Source organism: Telopea speciosissima, chromosome 1, assembly GCF_018873765.1.
Source record: "Telopea speciosissima isolate NSW1024214 ecotype Mountain lineage chromosome 1, Tspe_v1, whole genome shotgun sequence".
NCBI lineage: Eukaryota > Viridiplantae > Streptophyta > Magnoliopsida > Proteales > Proteaceae > Telopea > Telopea speciosissima.
The window spans coordinates 68,455,267-68,474,626 of NC_057916.1; the positions used below are offsets into that span (position 1 = coordinate 68,455,267).

A 19,360-nucleotide genomic window follows, 5' to 3' on the forward strand; every position below is an offset into this window, starting at 1 on the left:
GGTAAAGGGATGAACAAGTTTCAACACCTTTTGTTCTTGGTAAAGTATAAGTTGAATCACCAAGACAATTTTATTTGGGACACTCGGAACAAGTTTAATTGATCCACGGAACAAGTTTATTCGAGGATCAATTAAACTTGATCCTCATTTAGTTCTTACACAGGTGAATCAATGGTTTTGTAATCAGAACATTACTCCCCCTCATCACAACTCTATGGGTATTGCTCTGTCAGAGTCAATTTTTATCTATTGAAGTTGCTTAACTAATCTCTCTATTCTCTGTTATGACCACTACATATTGATCTGTGTAGTAGTTGCTAATCCAACCTTAGTATCCTTTGCATAGCTTATTGCATTTTGTTTCAATGACATATTGTGCTGATAGCTGTAGGTTTTGAAAGTTCGAAAAGCAAAGCGGAAGCAGAGATAGCTGGTCTTCTAGCAGGAATTAGCCAAGCACAAAAGGACCACTATTCGATAACTGAGCTATGGTGCCACAACAAAGAAGTTCCCATAATGCTGCCGACTCCTTCTAAGGAATCCCGACCATCACATTTCCTTTCTGCATTGCTAAAATTCTTGCTAGACTTTTTTGTGTTAACTATGATTAAATCATCCTGATGATTCGTTGGTTCTAATTATGCAACATTTAACTTTTTATACTCTCCTTCGAAAATAATCGTTTTGTGAATCCTAATGTAATTTTTCTATTTAATTTAATGTTGTTTTTCTCACAAAAAACAATACAAACTGGCTATTTTCTCCCTATTATTATTTTTGGGTAAAACACCTTTGCCACTATTCCATTTAAGCAAGAAAGAGAGGGAAAAGAGGTCGCACTTTTTTGGTTTTCTCTCTCTCTCTCTCTCTCTCTCTCTCACTATTGTTCTCCTTGCTCTGTATGAGGGTTTTAGGGTTTTGAATTGAAGGAGATCGATCGTCTCATCGTCGTTGTGCAAGCGTTGCCTACCTGTTTGCTGCAAAACGATTCTTCATCGCTACATAGTGGAAGAGCTTACTTTCCTTGCAGGTGCTACGATTGTATTAGTTATATGAGGATTAGAGAACTAAATTTAATTTTGCACTATATTTCCAATAAATCCTTTAAATCCTCTGTTATGAATTTTCCATCAATTCCCTTTCTCTACTTTTTTTTTAATTCACTAGCCATTGGACTTCCTTAATCGGTTCTCCTTTCATTGTAGAGTTGAATTAAGTTAATACTTTCACGTACGAGAGATTGAGGACTGTAATTTTTCAAGAAATTTGGAAACTGAAGTGGAGAGGGTTTCTTGATATGCTGGTTGGGCAATCAGGCAGTTTGTTGCAGAAAGCCAGTGATTAATCCCAATACATTTATAGATGGTAGAGAACTAATTCTGATTTTGCTTTCTGAAAATAAATTTAGTTCTTCAATTTCCACATGCAATCCTTTCATGGATCTTTCTTCATGCACATTTAATGGACAATCATTTATGATCATTTCTCTGATGGCAGATGACAGAGAGGTTGCTAGTTCCATATATATATGCCAGCATTGCATACTAGAAGCAGAGTTTGAAATCATGTCCTAGCCTAAAACTCAGGAGGATTTTATGCTGGATGTGATTTCAGTATTTCAAAGTCTCTTCCTTCAACCTCTCTCTTTTAATTTAGCATTTCCATGCTTTAAATATCCCTGTCATTTGAATCTCATCCCTCTATCTTATACTCCCCTTTCTCCTCCATGAGAATCCTCTTCCAGAACCAGTACTGAACCCAAACTCGATCCATCACTTCGATGGGTAAATTCTTAGTTTCTGCCAATAACAAGTCCACAAAACAAGTCATCACAGCCAACCATCCTCCTAAGAAGAAGAAAATTTCAGACTTGAAATGGCAGAGCATGGACAGAAAGGTCTGAGTGATAATGAATGTGAAGAGAAACTCACTGCCACAGTGATGCTTTGCCCTGCTGATCAAATCTCCAATTAGAAAATCTCACTTGGAACCAAGCAACCCGGGGGACCCCATGACCATCCAAAACCAGCAACATAAACACAAATCAGTAACAGTACTAGATATGAGTATCCTTTGCTCAAGCCACTATGATCTCCAAGCTGAACAGCCATTATACCTCCAATCATCAATTGTCAGATGAGCATTTGAACTACGCCAACCATAAACAAGACCCAACGACCCAACTTGTCCACTATCAACATTGATACGAAGGTCCAGCCAGACCCACAAGGCCAGTTATAACGGCAGCCATGAGTGATGCACTCTCACCAAACCCAATTATTCTGAACAAAAATGGTGCATAGAAGGCAATTACATTTGTTCCAGTTACCTGTTGTAAGAATGGGATAACAATTGCCATCACTAGTGGCCTTTATGTTTCCTGTAAGATCTTTCTGAATGGGTGGCCTTCCATGGTCTTGAAATCTCACTAGCCTTAATGAAATCATCAAGCTCTGCTTGGATGTCGGTTGTTCCACAGGCCCTCTGCAGCATCTCCTTGGCCCTTTGGTGGTCATTGCTTCATTGTATCAGGCTGTTGGCTGTATCAGGGAGGAAAAGGGCTCCAAGAGTTAGGACTGAAGCTGGGACTGCAGTCATACCCAGGGTGATTCTCCAGCCCCAACCACCTTTAATTTTCTAGGTTCCGTTGTTGATGAGATTTGATTATAATGCTGCTATGCCAATACTAAACTGGAAACTATTGTTAAATGCTCCTCTGTAATTTGGTGGTGCCATTTCTGAGAGATATATAGGGACTGACTGTAGAATGCAGAAAACCAAGATGAGGATATGGGTGAGACTGTGATGGAAAAAGAGTTCAATTACCACTTTACGAAGATTAGTGATGCTACAGTTATCTTTTAACTTGGACCATGACTTGGAGAATGCAGATTAAATTTATTTGTTTCCATTTTCTTCTCTTCTTTCCTCCTTTGCAAAAATCGTCCTCCCTCTCTTCCACCATTTATTAGTTTCCATTTTCTTCTCTTCTTTCCTTTTATGCAAAACTCTTCACAGATTTATATAGAGAGAGAATCTTGAAAACCCTGACCTTAGCCGCCATCGTTGTTAAGCTTGTCTCTCTCTGCTCATGTAGTTTTTGTTCTATTTTGAGATAATCGGGATCTCATCTTTCAATCGGAGAGGTTATTGAGTCTCGCGTTTTAGAGAAGAGCAGCCAAAAGAGGAAGAGATGACTAGGAGGTGTTCCAATTGCAGTAACAATGGGCACAATTCAAGAACGTGCCCCAACAGAGGAGTCAAGCTCTTTGGTGTCCGTTTAACAGACGGATCAATCAGGAAGAGTTCTAGTGTGGGAAATCTAATGCACTACACTGGATCCAACGGCAATAACCGTCACAACAATGGGAACAATCCTTGTTTGCAGGGCGAGACGCCGGAGCACGGTGCCGCTGCTGATGGTTACGCTTCTGAGGATTTAGTCCCTGGTTCTTCTTCCAGACGCGAGCGAAAAAAAGGTACGTAATGTTTTTCATCTTCTTAATCTTGTAACTGTTTCGGTGATTTAATTGGTTAGTGTTTCTGTTTTTAGAGATTGAGGAACATATCTATGGTTTAATTTGGATTCCTGTTCGTATTTGTTTGAAGCTTTGATTTGAAAATCCTTGTTTTTTTTCATTCACCCTCCACTGAAGAATGAGTTATTGATTAGAACGACAGAAGTATTGATATGTTACGAACTGGTTGAACTACTATTTCCGGACGGATAATTTGCGCTGTTTTAATTTTTCTCTCTTTTTGGGAGAACCGAAAAATGAGGAAGTCATTAGTATAACAGGGAGAATTGTTGATTCTTTTGCATTTGAGCTCTTATGAGTATGTTTAAGTTGTGACAAATGATCTGAGAAGGATGCCTTTACACTTTTCTCCAAAAAAACAGAGGAGGTCCACCTGTAGGGGGTTGGTGGAGGACAATATTTTTAAATGGCAATACTTCTGTTCGTATCGTGGATGAAATTCTGTGTTACGTGTCTCTTCAATACATATTGCTTATGCAGTGACAATTACCAAATATCTTGGAAAAGCTACTTTTCTAAGTTGATGAAGAGGCTTGAGAAACTCTCTTTAAGCCCCCCCTCTCCTATGGAGGAGGCCAAGCGCCCAGAAAAGGAAAAATTTAAACACATACCTGTATTAATGCTGCATCTTCATCTTCATCCATTAGCTTTTTTAGTTGTGTTTCATTTTTCTCCATAACCCTAATGAACTTGCAAGGTTTTGGGTTTGCAAGTACACACAAAATACCGTTGTTCATTACGCATTCAATCGTTGTCTTGCATACTGAAATGAGGCACCATGAATAGTCTGAAATACTGATTTAAACTTTAAACATGGCAACCTTTGTAGAAATACTGAACCATCTTGGTCTGCAGACATTAAATTTATCCATGATTTACATTAATTCACCAAGTCTGCACCATAGCCAAATGATTTATTCATAGGTGGATTGGCATTTCGTGCATGTGAGGTGGAATAAGGTCATCACATTTAGTTTATGTATATCTTAAATATTTTTTCTATGCTTTTGATTTGCAGGGGTGCCATGGACCGAAGAGGAACACAGGATGTTTCTACTTGGTCTTCAGGAGCTTGGTAAAGGTGATTGGCGTGGAATAGCACACTACCATGTACAATCAAGAACACCAACTCAAGTGGCAAGCCATGCTCAGAAATATTTTATCCGGCAGAGGAATATGTCCAGGGGAAATAGAAGATCCAGCGTGTTTGATGTCATAGCTGATGAAGTACCCCCCCTCTCTCTCTCTACCCCTTCCCCAATCCCCCAAAGCACACACATGCACGAATGCACACTGCACATTTTGGTACCCTGCCCTAGGAATAGGGATGGTAGCCATCCTGTGATTTTAGGGTAACTACAGAAGGAAGTTTTATCATATTTGTGAGAGGGATACCCAGTACTACAATTATGGGTCCCAATGCATTGCAATACATGCATGCTTGGTACTTGTGTTTCTCGAGTTGCTCTTTGTGTTTGATGGTCGATTTTGTGTATGTGCCACATGGATATTGAATTCTGTCCTGTGCTCCAAAGAGAAGATGTTTTCTATAGACTAAGTAAAACAAATGGCCTACACATGGCTTATAGGCAGTGTACTTGGCTCTCGGAAGATGCCAAGGAGCCCTTTTTGAATAGTCATATTCATCTCATTAATTGGTTCTTTTTTGACCAGGATTAACTTATTAAAGGCTGAACTCTTACAACTTCATATGTGTGTGACGTGCTGTATGCCATTTTATATTGCATCTTTGTTGATATTGTTTTCATTACTCATGAGATTGGTAAATCAGTAGTCCTCCTGTTGGGGAATGCCTTACTAACTTTCCTCACATTCATCATATTTCTGCAGTCAGTCAACACTCTTCCATCTGCATCACATGAACTGTTCCCCATCAGCAATTCTCAAGTTGAAAATCAGAGCAACAACCCATTGCCAGCTCCTCCAGCTGTGGAAGAAGAATCCATTGGCCACTCCAGACCCTCATCTCTCTCACTAAAATTGGTTGAAGGATCTACTAGTTAATCTGCTTTCCATCCTAAGCCCTCCACTGGTGGGTCCGACATGGACACAAGCAGCAGTGATTGGTTGGGCCTGTGAGATTTTAGTTAGTTCAGTACTGAAATATGCTGCAGATCCTCTGTTTAGACAAGAACAATAATTTGCAGATCTGGTTTGAATTCTTCAATTACAATTTTTTTTACCCTGTGGAGTTCATTCAATAATACTGATTCTTAATGTGCAGATCTGGTTTGAATTCTTCAGTTACAATTATTTTTACCCTGTGGAGTTCATTCAATAATACTGATTCTTAGATGTCCATTAACCCTTGTTGTTTGGATATGATGATCTCAGTTGTTAGCTTATAGCTGATTGTTAGAAGATAATTCTGAAAGTTCATTTATTGTGGGGTGCATTCCCCTTGACTGGAAATTCATTTCTTTATGTTTTTTTTTTTTTGGGGGGGGGGGTATGATTCTTTATTTTTGTTTTAGTTTGTTCTTGTCAAATAGATTTGATTTGAGATTCGATTGCATTTGGCAATCCAATTAATTCATAAGTCAATGCATCCTCTGCTAAGTATGGTCATTTTCATTTGCTTAGAATTTAAAGTGAGTTGGCAACTTGTTAATAGACAATTTCCTATAGGATAAAGATGATGTAATCTATAAGCTTTTTTTTTTAGTGCCTGCAGGGGGGTGGTTGTCCTTTATCTTTGTTGGAGATATGAGTGATGTGGTCTCAAAATATATCATATTATTCAAGACTGCCGCACTGATCTTCGATCCTGTATTATGATATTAATTGTCTTGCATACAATGGCATATGTTTACCTCAAAGGGGTTGACCTAATGGTCTTCTACTAGTTAATTCATAGCAAGTTTTGCTGCAGACTTTTTTTTTTTTTTTGTTTTTCCGGTAAGCATGCATGAGGTTCAGATCATAGTGGGGAAAGCACTATTAAATGACTATAGGGTTGTTTGGATTATTTGTAGAAGACCATAGATTGTGATTCCAGGGAAACTAGAATATAAGAATAGTCTATTTTGAGTTGGTAGCTGCTTTGTTTCTGTGAATGGTCTTTGTTGAATCCAACCTCAAAGGCACAACATGGAGATTGCAAACTTATTTCTAGGCCTTATTTGGTTAGAAATGAACTGATGGTAAGTTGAACTAATTATTCATTTGTGATGAAATAATGAATATAATTTAATGTAATAGAAAATAAAATAAAATAAAACTTGTCAATAGGATGTTTGGTTGCAAGCAGAGTGAAGGCAATTTGTTGATTTTAGTATAATTTCACTCACTTTTTTTTTAAAACCAAAATAGATGCTTAGCGTTTGTTTAGGAAGTCTTATTTATTTTTATGGCAAGCAGTTTTCTTTCCGGGAGTGTAGCCTACGTCAACATTTTCATGTGTCTGTCTCTCTCCTCCTTAAAACAAGGGGGCAGAGGTGTCTTTTCATATGAGGAGGAGAGAGATAGACTCATGGGAGTGCTGGCATAGGCCACATTCCCGGACAGATATCTTTTTCCCTTATTTTTTAATATGATTTCTATTAAATTAAATGTCCAATCCACGATTCAAATAGATGGACATGGACTTGTAACGTACTAGGGTGGTGACAATAACTTATTTCATGCCCTAAGATTTGTTACATGATATTGCTAAGTTGATGTGCCTCTTTACTCTTTCACTTTTCTTTTATTTTCCATTGTTCATTTGTCACTACTTTGTTTGATTGGATCCATGTAGCCTACCCCCATTAAGTTGGGAAAAATCTGAGTTTGTTGTTGTTGTTGATGGACCTAAGCATAATTAATTACTACCTTGGGGAGATATAAGAGATATCTCAATCTTAGGTGTAATTAATAGGAAAAAAGAACGTGTCTCGTCACGTGGCTCCTGTGTCCAGACTCCAGACACATAAGCGCATAAAATTACCACCCCACCCCATGAAATAGACGATCCCATCTATGTTGATGCTGTGTGCCCTCTCATTGGCCCCCACACTGGTTTAGGGGCCATGTGACCAGGCAACGAACTAAGGACTCTACGTAGCAATATTCAATTTAGGAAGAGAGGGAAAAAAAGGTTGCACCTCTTTAGGAAACCAATTTTTAGGTTTCCAATTTATTAGAAGATAGAAGAGAGAGAGGTGGGGTCGACAACAACTGCTCTCTTTCTTTCCCTCCCACTGTCTTCTCCTTCTATCCTCACTCACTCTTGTTCTCTTTGCTCTTTGTGAGGGTTTTAGGGTTGTGGAATGTTAACGAAGAAGAGAAGAAGAATGAGGGAAGAGGAAGAAAGGAGACAATAAGACTTAACGTGGTTCGGTTCAAGAGACCTACGTCCACGAGAGAAAGGTTTTCACTATATCAGTTGAGGATATTACATATCCTATTTAAGGATAACTCGTAGGAGGATTGAGGAGTTATCTGTGGAAGGTTTTCTCTACACAAAGGAAAGGGAGGTGGATCCCTGCTAGCATCCTCATCATATATTACAGAATTGGATTCACCTAATTTCTTTCCATTCATAGACTTCCTTAGATTGTTGATTGTGTGCTGGTGCCTTATCATGTGAGCTGTTGCTGATGGCGAGAGATTCCCTCTCATATGGAACCTTAAGATGTTGAAGGAGATTGTCTCCTCGTAATTTTGCAAGCGTTGCTAACTTATTTGCTGCAAAGATCCTTCATCGCTACATAGTGGAGTTAATGAAGGTTATTTATGTATCCGGGCATAGAATTATAAGACTTATCTCTTTCTTTACTATTGAGAAGCTTCCTTGAAAAAAGTGAAATGATGTTCTTGAGAAGACCCTCGTAAGAGAGTGTGTGCCGATGTTGAAAAAGATGAACAATATTGGTTGAGTCATATCTAAGTAGATACTTATGGTCTGAAACGTCCCTTGTAGTAGTACAATTGGGGAATCTTGCGTTTTACCTCCAAGATAAATCAATCACAGAATCTCAGTCTCGATGCACACAGACTTTGATTACTAGGGAGAGTAAGACTAGGCTCACTAAATAGGTTTTAGAAGAAAGTTTTTAATGCAATTGAGAACCAGAGAAGGTAAACCAAAACTGGTAGTAGAACATTGAATAATACAATATGTATACTCGTACTGGCATATTGTTGTTCACCACTGTCGCAAAGAGGACAGTAACAAAAAAAACAGTAGCAGAGGGTAGAAATACGAATAGGGTATTCTCTGGATTGTTTTTCACAAAAAAAGTGTTTTGTTAAATGGACAGACCAATTATATAAATGTACACAGTTTTGTACGTATGTGTGCGACCTATATGTGTACATGTGCCTATACATGTATGGGTGATAAATACAGATATATATACCTGTACGTATGGATACTCTCATGTGCGTATAGGTTCCTATATATGGTGTCTTTGAATTCAGAGACAAAAAACTATAATGTATTGACCCACGCCCGTACACGGCCACAACCACGACCACGGCGTGTCAAAAACAGCAAAACCCAACCCCTCACCCTAGATGTGAGATACCTCTAGAACCTGGCGGTATTTCCGCCTTTCCATGGGAGCAGCAGTACTTTCGCATGCTTCTGTGTCTAGGCGCAGGAGCCACGCGACCAGTTAGAATTCTTTTCCCCTTAAGTTGTCCCAAAGCATTTTAAGTATAGGTAGATATCTAATATCTAATAGGAGCCTACCTTTTCCTTATTTTTTCTGGTAAACACCTCTGCCCTATTTTTTGCAATTAATTCTAGGCAGCAGTATTCAATTTAGCAAGAGAGAGGGAAAAGAGGCTGCATCTTTTTAGGAAACCAATCTTCACTCTGTAGGCTTCCGATTTATTAGGAGATTGAAGAGGAGAGGCACGGTCTTCTCCTTCTACTCTCCCTCTTTCTTGTTCTCCTTGCTCCCTATGAGGATTTTAGTGCCGTGGAACGCTAAGGTGTTGAAGAGATCTTATCTAGGCCGTGGACCTGTTTGCTGTATGGATCCTTCATCGCTACATAGTGGAAGAGCTAACTTTCCTAAGAGGTGTTGCTATTGTGGTACTCAAGGTAATTGTTCTCTCCTTTTCCTTGGTTTGAGTTTTATTGTGACCTACACCAACATGAATGCTGATTCTAAGTCTAACAGATTAAAGAGCTAAATTTAATTTTTCACCATGTTTCCAATAAATCCTTTCATTCCCCTCTAATGAATTTTGCATCAATTTCCATGGTAAAGAACTTGGTGATGTAAATCGGCTGTCTAAAACCAGCCATATGTGTCTAGAGGTTCTCTTTATGTTTGTTTTAGTTTGTTGTTGTCAAATAGATTTGATTTGAGATTAGATTGCATTCGGCAATCCAATTAATTCATCAGTCAATGCAGCCTCTGCTAAGTATGGTTATTTTCATTTGCTCAGAATTGAAAGTGAGTTGGAACTTGTTAATTGACAATTGCCTATAGGATAAAGATGATGTAACCTATAATTTTTTTTTAGTGCCTGCAGGGGGGTGGTTGTTCTTTTTCTTTGTGTGAGATATGAGTGATGTGTTGTCTCAAAATATCTCATATTATTCTATTCAAGACTGCCGCACTGATCTTCGATCCTGTATTATGATATTAATTTTTTTTGCATACAATGGCATATGTTTATCTCAAAGGGGTTGACCTAATGGTCTTCTACTAGTTAATTCGTAGCAAGTTTTGATGCAGACTTGTTTTTTTGTTTTGTTTGTTTGTTTTTCCGGTAGACATGCATAGTTGGGTCAGATCACAGTGTGGACACACTATTAAATGACTATAGGGTTGTTTGGATTATTTGAAGGTCGTGCTTGGCGCGTTGGTCAAGTACTCAATTGCTGAATGCTTGGTCACGGGTTCAATTCCTGGAAACAGCCTCTCTGGAAACAGGGGAAAGGCTGCGTACATTTGACCCTCCCCAGACCCTGCTGAACGCGGGAGCCTTGTGCGCTGGTACGGCCATTTTTTTAGGGTTGTTTGGATTATTTGTAGAAGACCATAGATTGTGACTCCAGGGAAACTAGAATATAAGAATAGTCTATTTTGATTTGGTAGCTGCTGTGTTTCTGTGAATGGTCTTTGTTGAATCCGACCTCTAATTCACGCCATGGAGATTGGAAACTTATTTCTAGGCCTTATTGGTTAGAAATGAACTGACGGTAAGTTGAATTAATCTTTCATTTGGGATGAAATAATGTATAAAATTTAATGTAATAAAATAAAATATAACTTGTCAATAGAATTTTTGGTTGCAAGCAGAGTGATGGAAATTTGTTGATTTTAGTATAATTTCAATCACTTCATTTTAAACCAAAATGGATGTTTAGCCTTTTTTTAGGAAGTCATTTTTTTTATGGGAAGCAGTTTTCTCTCCGGGAGTGTCCCCCACTCCAACACTCCCATGTGTCTATCTCTCTTTTCCTTTAAACGAGGGAGCAGAGGTGTCTTTCCATATGAGGAGGAGAGAGATAGACTCGTGGGAGTGTTGGCATAGGCCACACTCCCAGACACAGATCTTTCCCCCCCCTCCCTTTTTAAAAAAAAATATGATTTCTATTACATTAAATGTCCAATCCACGATTCAAATAGATGTACATGGAATTACAACTTACTAGGATGGTGACAATAATTTCTTTCGTGCCTTAAGATTTGTTACATGATATTATTAAGTTGATGTGCCTCTTTCCTCTTTCACTTTTCTTTTATTTTCCATTGTTTATTTGTCAGTTTTTATTTTTCACTTCTTATCTCTTTTACCATTCTTCTCTTTCACTTGTCAGTAGTTACCTTCTTTGTTTGATTGGATCCATGTAGCCTACCCCATTAATTTGGGAAAGGCTGAGTTTGTTGTTGTGGTTGTTGATGGATCTAAGCATAATTAATCACTACCTTGGGGAGATATAAGAGATATATCAATCTTAAATGTATTTAATAGGAAAAAAGAACGTGTCTCGTCACGTGGCTCCTGTATCCAGACACATGAGCGCACAAAATTACCACCCCGCCCCATGAAATAGACGATCCCATCTATGTTGATGCTGCGTGCCCTCCCATTGGCCCCTACGCTGGTGCAGGGGCCATGTGACCAGGCAACGAACTAAGGATTCTACGTAGCAATACTCAATTTAGGAAGAAAGAGGGAAAAAAGGTTGCTCCTCTTTAGGAAACCACTTTTTAGGTTTCCAGATTATTAAAAGGTAGAAGAGAGAGAGGTGGGGTCAACAACTACTGCCCTCTTTCTTTCCGTCCCACCATTTTCTCCTTCTATCCTCACTCACTCTTTCTCTCTTTGCTCTTTGTGAGGGTTTTAGGGTTGTGGATTCTTAAGATGTTGAAGGAGATTGTCTCCTCGTAATTTTGGAAGCATTGCTAACTTATTTGCTGCAAAGATCCTTAATCGCTACATAGTGGAGTTAATGAAGGATATATATATATATATATACGGGCATAGATTTATAAGACTATTCTCTTTCTTTTACTATTGAGAAACTTACCTGAAAAAAGTGAAATGATGTTGTTGAGAAGACCCTCGTGGGAGAGTGTGTGCCGATGTTGAAATAGATGAACAATATTGGTTGAGTCATATCTCAGTAGATACTTTTCTTAAGGTCTGAAACGTCCCCTGTAGTAGTGCAATCGGGGAATCTTGCGTTTTACCTCCAAGATAAATCAATCACAGAATCTCAGTCTCGATGCACACCGACTTTGATTACTAGGGAGAGTAAGACTAGGGTCACTAAATAGGTTTTAGAAGAAAGTTTTTAATGCAATTGAGAACCGGAGAAGGTAAAACCAAAACTGGTAGTAGAGCATTGAATAGAACAATATGTATACCCATACTGGTATACTGTTGTTCACCACCGTTGCAAAGAGGACAGTAACTAAAAAACAGTAGCAGCGAGTAGAAATACGACTAGGGTATTCTCTAGGTTGTTTTTCATAAAAAGTGTTTTGTTAAATGCACAGACCAATCATATAAATGTACACAATTTTATACGTATGTGTGCCATCTATATGTGTACAGGTGCCTATACACGTATGGTTGACATATACAGATATATATACCTGTACGTATGGATACTCTCATGTACGTATAGGTGCCTATTGAATTGTTTATCCACCCGTGTCCCCCTTTGGATAGTCCGCCGTGTTAGAGCTCTTGTATGATATACATATTGTTTCCTCTCTTTCCTACAAGGTCGGCCTTTTAGAGGAAGCGGTTCCAACATGGTATCAGAGCAGGCAGAGGTCATGGTATCATGTCCCCCTGGTAGCGGGCAGGTGTTGAATTGTTTATCCACCCATGTCCCCCTTTGGATAGTTCGCCGTGTTAGAGCTCCTGTATGATATACATATTGTTTCCTCCCTTTCCTACAAGGTCGGCCTTTTAGAGGAAGCGATTCCAACATGGTATCAGGCAGGCAGGGGTCATGGTATCAAGTCCCCCTTGGAGTGGGCAGGTGTTGAATTGTTTATCCATCCGTATCCCTTTTTGGTTAGTCCGCCGTGTTAGAGCTCTTGTATGATATACATATTGTTTCCTCCCTTTCCTACAAGGTCGGCCTTTTAGAGGAAGCGATTCCAAAAGTGCCTATACATATGGTGTCTTTGAATTCAGAGCCAAGAAACTATAATGTATAAAAAGATAGATTTGGCTTGACCCACGCCCGTACACGGCCACAACCACGATCACCACCACGGCGTGTGAAAAGCACCAAAACCCAACCCCTCACCCTAGATGAGAGATACCTCTAGAGCCTAGGCAGGATTTTCGCCTTTTCATGGGAGCAGCGGTACTTTCGTGCACTTCTGTGTCTAGGCGCAGGAGCCAAGCGACTAGGTAGTGTTCTTTTCCCCTCAAATTATCCCAAAAACACCTTTAAGCAAAGGTAGATTTCTAATATCTAATGGGAGCCTACCTTTTCCATATTTTTTCCGGTAAACACCTCTGCCCTATTTTTTCTCAATTAATTCTTGGGAGCAGTATTCAATTTAGCAAGAGAGAGGGAAAATAGGCTGCATCTTTTTAGGAAATCAATCTTCACTCTGTAGTCTTCCGATTTATTAGGAGATTGAAGAGAGAGAGGCACCGTCTCTTTTTCTACTCTCACTCTCTCTTGTTCTTCTTGCTCCCTATGACGATTTTAGGGCTGTGGAACCCTAAGGTGTTGAAGAGATTGTCTCATTTAGGTAGCGGACCTGTTTTCTGTATGGATCCTTCATCGCTACATAGTGGAAGAGCTAAGTTACCTAACAGGTGTTGCTATTGTGGAACTCAAGGTAATTGTTCTCTCCTTTTCATTGGTTGGTAAGTTTTATTATGACCTACACCAACATGAAGACTGATTCTAAGTCTAACAGATTAAAGAATTAAATTTAATTTTTCACCATGTTTCCAATAAATCCTTTCATTCCTCTCTAATGAATTTTGCATCAATTCTCCCCCCCTCCACGTCTCTCTACTTTTACAATTCACTAGCCGTTGGACTTCGCTTCACAAGATAAAAACTTCCTCAATTGGATTTCCTTTCTTTGTAGAGTTGAATTAAGTAATACTTTCACGTACGAGAGATGAAGGACTCCAGAAGAAACGCGGTAATGTTTCAAGAAAATTGAAAACTGAATTGAGAGGGTTTCTTGATATGCTGGTTGGGCAATCAGGCAGTTTGTTGCATGAAGCCAGTGTTTAATCCCAGAACATTTATAGATGGTTCAGAACCAATTCAGACTTTCCTTATGAAAATAAATTTATTTCTTCAATTTTCACATGCAATCCTTCCATGGATCTTTTTTCTTGCACATTTAATGGACAATTATTTATGATCATTTCTGTAATAGCAGTTGAGAGAGGTTGCTAGTTCCATATATGCCAGCATTGCATACTGAAGCAGAGTTTGAAATCATGCCTATAACCCCGGAGGATTCTATGTTGGATGTGATTACACATTCCTGTATTTCAAATTCTATTCCTTCCACCACTCTCTTTTAATTGAGCATTCCCATGCTTTAAACATCCCTGGCATCTGAATCTCTTCCATCTTATAGTTCCCTTTCTCCTCCATGAAAATCCACTTCCGGAACCAGTGCTCACTCCAAACTCGATCCAATGGGCAAGTTCTAAGTTTCTGGCAATAACAAGTACACAAAACCAGTCATCACAGCCACCCATCCTCCAAAGAAGAAGAAAATGCGAGACTTGAAATGGCAGAGCATGGACAGAAAGGTCTGAGCAATGATGAATGTGAAGAGATACTCACTGCCACAATGATACTTTGCCCTCTGATCGAGTCTCCAATTGGAAAATCTCTTGGAACCAAGCCACCCAGGGGACCCCATGACCTTCCAAAACAAGCAGCATAAACACAAATCAGTAACAGTACTAGATATGTGTATGCTTTGCTCAAGCCACTATGATCTCCAAGCTGAGCAGACATGACACCTCCAATCATCAATTGTGAGATGAGTGAACTCCCCCAACCATAAACCAGACCCGACGACCCAACTTGTCCACTATCAACATTGATATGAAGGTCCAGCCAGTGCCCACAAGGCCAGTTACAACTGCAGCCATGAGTGATGCACTCTCACCAAACCCAATTGTTCTGAACAACAATGGTGCATAGAAGGCAATTACATTTATTCTAGTTACCTGTTGGAAGAATGGGATAGCAATTTCCATCACTAGTTGTGGCGTATATCTTGTCTGTAAAATATTTCTGAATGGATGGCCTTCCATGGTCTTGGAGATCTAACCTTAATGAGGTCATCCAGTTCTTCTTGGACATTGGATGTTCCACGGACCCACTACAGCATCACCTTGGCCCTTTGGTGGTCATTGCTTCATTGGATCAGGCTGTTGGCTGTATCACGGAGGAAAAGAGCTCCAAGAGTTAGGATTGAAGCTGGGACTGCAGCCTTACCCAGGGAGATTCTCCAGCCCCAACCACCTTTAATTTTCTGGGTTCCATTGTTGATGAGATTTGCTTATAATGCTCCTATGCCAATACTAAACTGGAAAGTATTGTTAAATGCTCCTCTGTAATTTGGTGGTGCCATTTCTGAGAGATATAGAGGGACTGACTGTAGAATGCAGAAAACCAAGATGAGGAAATGCGTGAAGCTGTAAAGGAAAAAGAGTTCAATTGCCACTTATGAAGATTAGTGATGCTCCAGTTTTTTGGTTTTTTTAACTTGGACCATGACTTGGCCAATGCAGATTAAATTTATTAGTTTCCATTTTCTTCTCTGCAAAAATCGTCCTCTCTTCCACCATTTATTAGTTTCCATTTTCTTCTCTTCTTTCCTTTTATGCAAAACTCTTCACAGATTTATATAGAGAGAGAATCTTGAAAACCCTAACCCTAGCCGCCATCGTTGTTAAGCTTGTCTCTCTGCTCGTGTAGTTTTTGTTCTGTTTCGAGATAATCGGGATCTCATCTCTCAATCTGGGAGGTTATTGATTCTCGCATTTTAGAGAAGAGTAACAAAAAGCGGAAAAGATGACTAGGAGGTGTTCGCATTGCAGTAACAATGGGCACAATTCAAGAACATGCCGCAATAGAGGAGTCAAGCTCTTCGGTGTCCGTTTAACTGATGGATCGATCAGGAAGAATTCTAGTGTAGGAAATCTAACGCACCATACTGGATCCAATAGTAATAACCATCACAACAATGGGAACAATCCTAGTTTGCAGGGCGAGACACCGGAGCACGGTGCTGCTGCCAATGGTGCCGCTTCCGAGGATTTCGACACCGGTTCTTCTTCCAGTCACGAGCAAAAAAGAAGTATTTTATTCTTTTCATCTTCTTAATCTTGTAACTGTTTCAGTGATTTAATTGGTTAGTGTTTCTGTTTTTAGAGATTGAGGAACATATCTAGGATTCAATTTGGATTCCTTTACGTATTTGTTTGAAGCTTTGATTTGAAAATCTTTTTTTGTTTTTTCATTTTTTCATTCACCACCAAAGAAAAATGAGTTATTGATTAGAACGACAGAAGTATTGATATGTTAAGAACTGGTTGAACTACTATTTCTGGACGGATAATTTCGGTGTTTTAATTTTTCTCTCTTTGTGGGAGAACCGAAAAATAAGGAAGTCATTGGTATAACAGGGAGAATTGTTGATTCTTTTCCATTTGAGCTCTTATGAGTATGTGTAAGTTGTGACAAATGATTTGAGAAGGATGCCTTTACACTTTTATCCAAAAAAAGGGAGAAGGAAGTCCACCTGTGGGGGGGTTGGTGGAGGACAATATTTTAAATGACAATTCCTCTGTTCGTACCGTGGTTGAAATTCTGTGTTACCTGTCTCTTCAAAAGATATTGCTTATGCAGTGACAATACCAAATATCTTGGATAAGCTACTTTTCTAAGTTGATGAAGAGGCTTGAGAAACTCTCTTCAACCCCCCCCTCTCGTATAGAGGGGGACAAGCACCCAGAAAGGAAAAATTTAAACAATTACCGGTATTAATGTTGCTTCTTCATCTTCATCCACTAGCATCTTTAGTTGTGTTTTTAATTTTTCTCCATAACCCTAATGAACTTGCAAGGTTTAGGGTTTGCAAGTACACACAAAATACCGTTGTTCATTATGCATCAATTGATGTCTTGCATACTGAAATGAGGCACCAAGAATAGTCTGAAATACTGATTTAGATTTTAAACATGGCACCTTTGTAGAAATATGAAACATCTTGGTCTGCAGACATTAAATTTATCCATGATTTACATTAATTCACCAAGTCTGCACTATAGCCAAATGATTTATACATATGTGGATTGACATTTCGTGCATGTGAAGTGGAATAAGGTTATCGCATTAATTTACATATATCTTAAGTATACTTTCTATGATTTTGATTTGCAGGGGTGTCATGGACCGAAGAGGAACATAGGATGTTTCTACTTGGTCTTCAGAATCTTGGTAAAGGTGATTGGCGTGGAATAGCACAGAACTATGTAAGATCAAGAACACCAACTCAAGTGGCAAGCCATGCTCAGAAATATTTTTTTCGGCAAAGCAATATGTCCAGGAGAAATAGAAGACCCAGCATGTTTGATAGCATAGCTGATGAAGTAAGTGCCCCTCTCTCTCTCTCTCTCCCCCCCCCCCCCTTCTTCCTTCCCCAATCCCCCAAAGAACACAAACGCACGAATGCACACTGTACCTTTAGGCACCCTGTCCTAGGAGGAAGGAAGGTAGCCATCCTGTGATTTTACAGTAACTACAGAAGGAAGTTTTGTCATATTTGTGAGAGGGATACCCAGTACTACAATTATGGGTGCCCAATTCATTGTAATACATGCATGCTTGGTACTTAAGTGTCTAGAGTTGCTCTTTGTGGTTGGTCGATTTTTTGTATGTGCCATACTGCCACATGGATTTTGAGTTCTGTCATGTGCTCCAAAGAGAAGATTTATTCTATAGACTAAATAAAACAAATGGCCTACACATGGCGTATAGGCAGGGTACTTGGCTAGCTGAAGATGCCAAAGTAGCCCTTTTTGAATAGTCATATTCATCTCATTAATTGGTTCTTTTATGACCAGGATTAACTTATTAAAGGCTGACCTCTTACTATTTCATATGCGTGCGATGTGTTGTATGCCATTTTATATTGCATCTTTGTTGATATTCTTTTCACTACTTATGAGATTGGCTAAGCAGTACTCCTCCGGTTGGGAAATGCCTTACTAACCTTCCTCACATTCATCATATTTCTGCAGTCAGTCAACACTCTTCCATCTGCATCACAGGAACTGTTCCCCATCAGCAATTCTCAAGCTGAAAATCAGAGCAACAACCTGTTGCCAGCTCCTCCAGCTGTGGAGGAAGAATCCCTTGGCCACTCCAGACCCTCATCTCTTTCACTAAAATGGCTTGAAGGATCTACTAGGCAATCTGCTTTACATCCTAAGCTCTCCACTGGTGGGTCCGACATGGACACAAGCAGCAGTGATTGGTTGGGCCTGTGAGATTTTAGTTAGTTCATTACTGAAATATGCTGCAGATCCTCTGTTTAGACAAGAACAATAATGTGCAGATCTGGTTTGAATTCTTCAGTTACAATTTTTTTTACCTTGTGGAGTTTATTAACCCTTTTTCTTTGGATATGATGATCTCAGTCGTTAGCTTATACCTGATTGTTAGAAGATAATTATGAAAGTTCATTTATTGTGGGGTCCATTCCCCTTGACTGGAAATTCATTTCTCCATGCTGCTTTTTTTTTTTTTTTGTGGGGGTGGGGGGGGGGGGTTGGTGGGGGTAAGATTCTTATTTTTGTTTTAGTTTGTTCTTGTCAAATAGATTTGATTTGAGATTAGATTGCATTTGGCAATCCAATTAATTCATCAGTCAATGCAGCCTCTGCTAAGTATGGTCATTTTCATTTGCTTAGAATTTAAAGTGAGTTGGCAACTTGTTAATTGACAATTGCCTTTAGGATAAAGATGATGTAATCTATAAGCTTTTTTTTTTTTTTTTTTTGTTTTCCCAAGGGCCTGCAGGGGTTGGTTCTTTATTTTTGTTGGAGATGTATTCTCTCAAAATATCTCATATTATTCTTTCTATTAAAGACTGCCGCACTATTCTTCGATCCTGTATTATGATATTAATTGTTCTTGCATAAAATGGCATTTTCTCTAAGGGGTTAACCTAATGGTCTTCTACTACTAGTTAATTCGTAGCAAGTTGTGATGCAGACTTCTTTTTTTTTTTTTTTTTGTTTGTTTTTTCCAGTAAACATGCATTGTTGGGTTCAGATCACAGTGGAGACACACTTTTAAATGACTATAGGGTGATGTAAACTGG

At 39.1% G+C, this 19,360-nt stretch overlaps 1 protein-coding gene and 1 pseudogene across 1 annotated transcript; one reads left to right on the forward strand and one right to left on the reverse strand.

Annotated features, from left to right (window-relative positions):
* Positions 1–1,388: 1,388 nt before the first annotated feature.
* Positions 1,389–3,064, reverse strand: LOC122653564 (annotated as a pseudogene).
* A 39-nt stretch (positions 3,065–3,103) lies between these two features.
* LOC122653574 (transcription factor KUA1-like) lies at positions 3,104–18,524 on the forward strand. The gene is made up of 3 exons (XM_043847451.1): positions 3,104–3,479; positions 4,558–4,766; positions 18,276–18,524. Exons 1-3 carry the CDS (start codon positions 3,194–3,196, stop codon positions 18,522–18,524), a joined length of 744 nt encoding a protein of 247 aa, XP_043703386.1. The 5' UTR covers positions 3,104–3,193.
* The last annotated feature ends 836 nt before the right edge of the window (positions 18,525–19,360 follow it).

Excerpts from the sequence above, each read along its gene's own strand:
- LOC122653574 (XM_043847451.1), top strand. The coding sequence starts at position 3,194 with ATGACTAGGAGGTGTTCCAATTGCAGTAACAATGGGCACAATTCAAGA. Across the intron at positions 3,480-4,557 it reads CAGACGCGAGCGAAAAAAAG|GGGTGCCATGGACCGAAGAG; the intron begins GTACGTAATGTT and ends TTTGATTTGCAG. Across the intron at positions 4,767-18,275 it reads TTGATGTCATAGCTGATGAA|TCAGTCAACACTCTTCCATC; the intron begins GTACCCCCCCTC and ends ATATTTCTGCAG.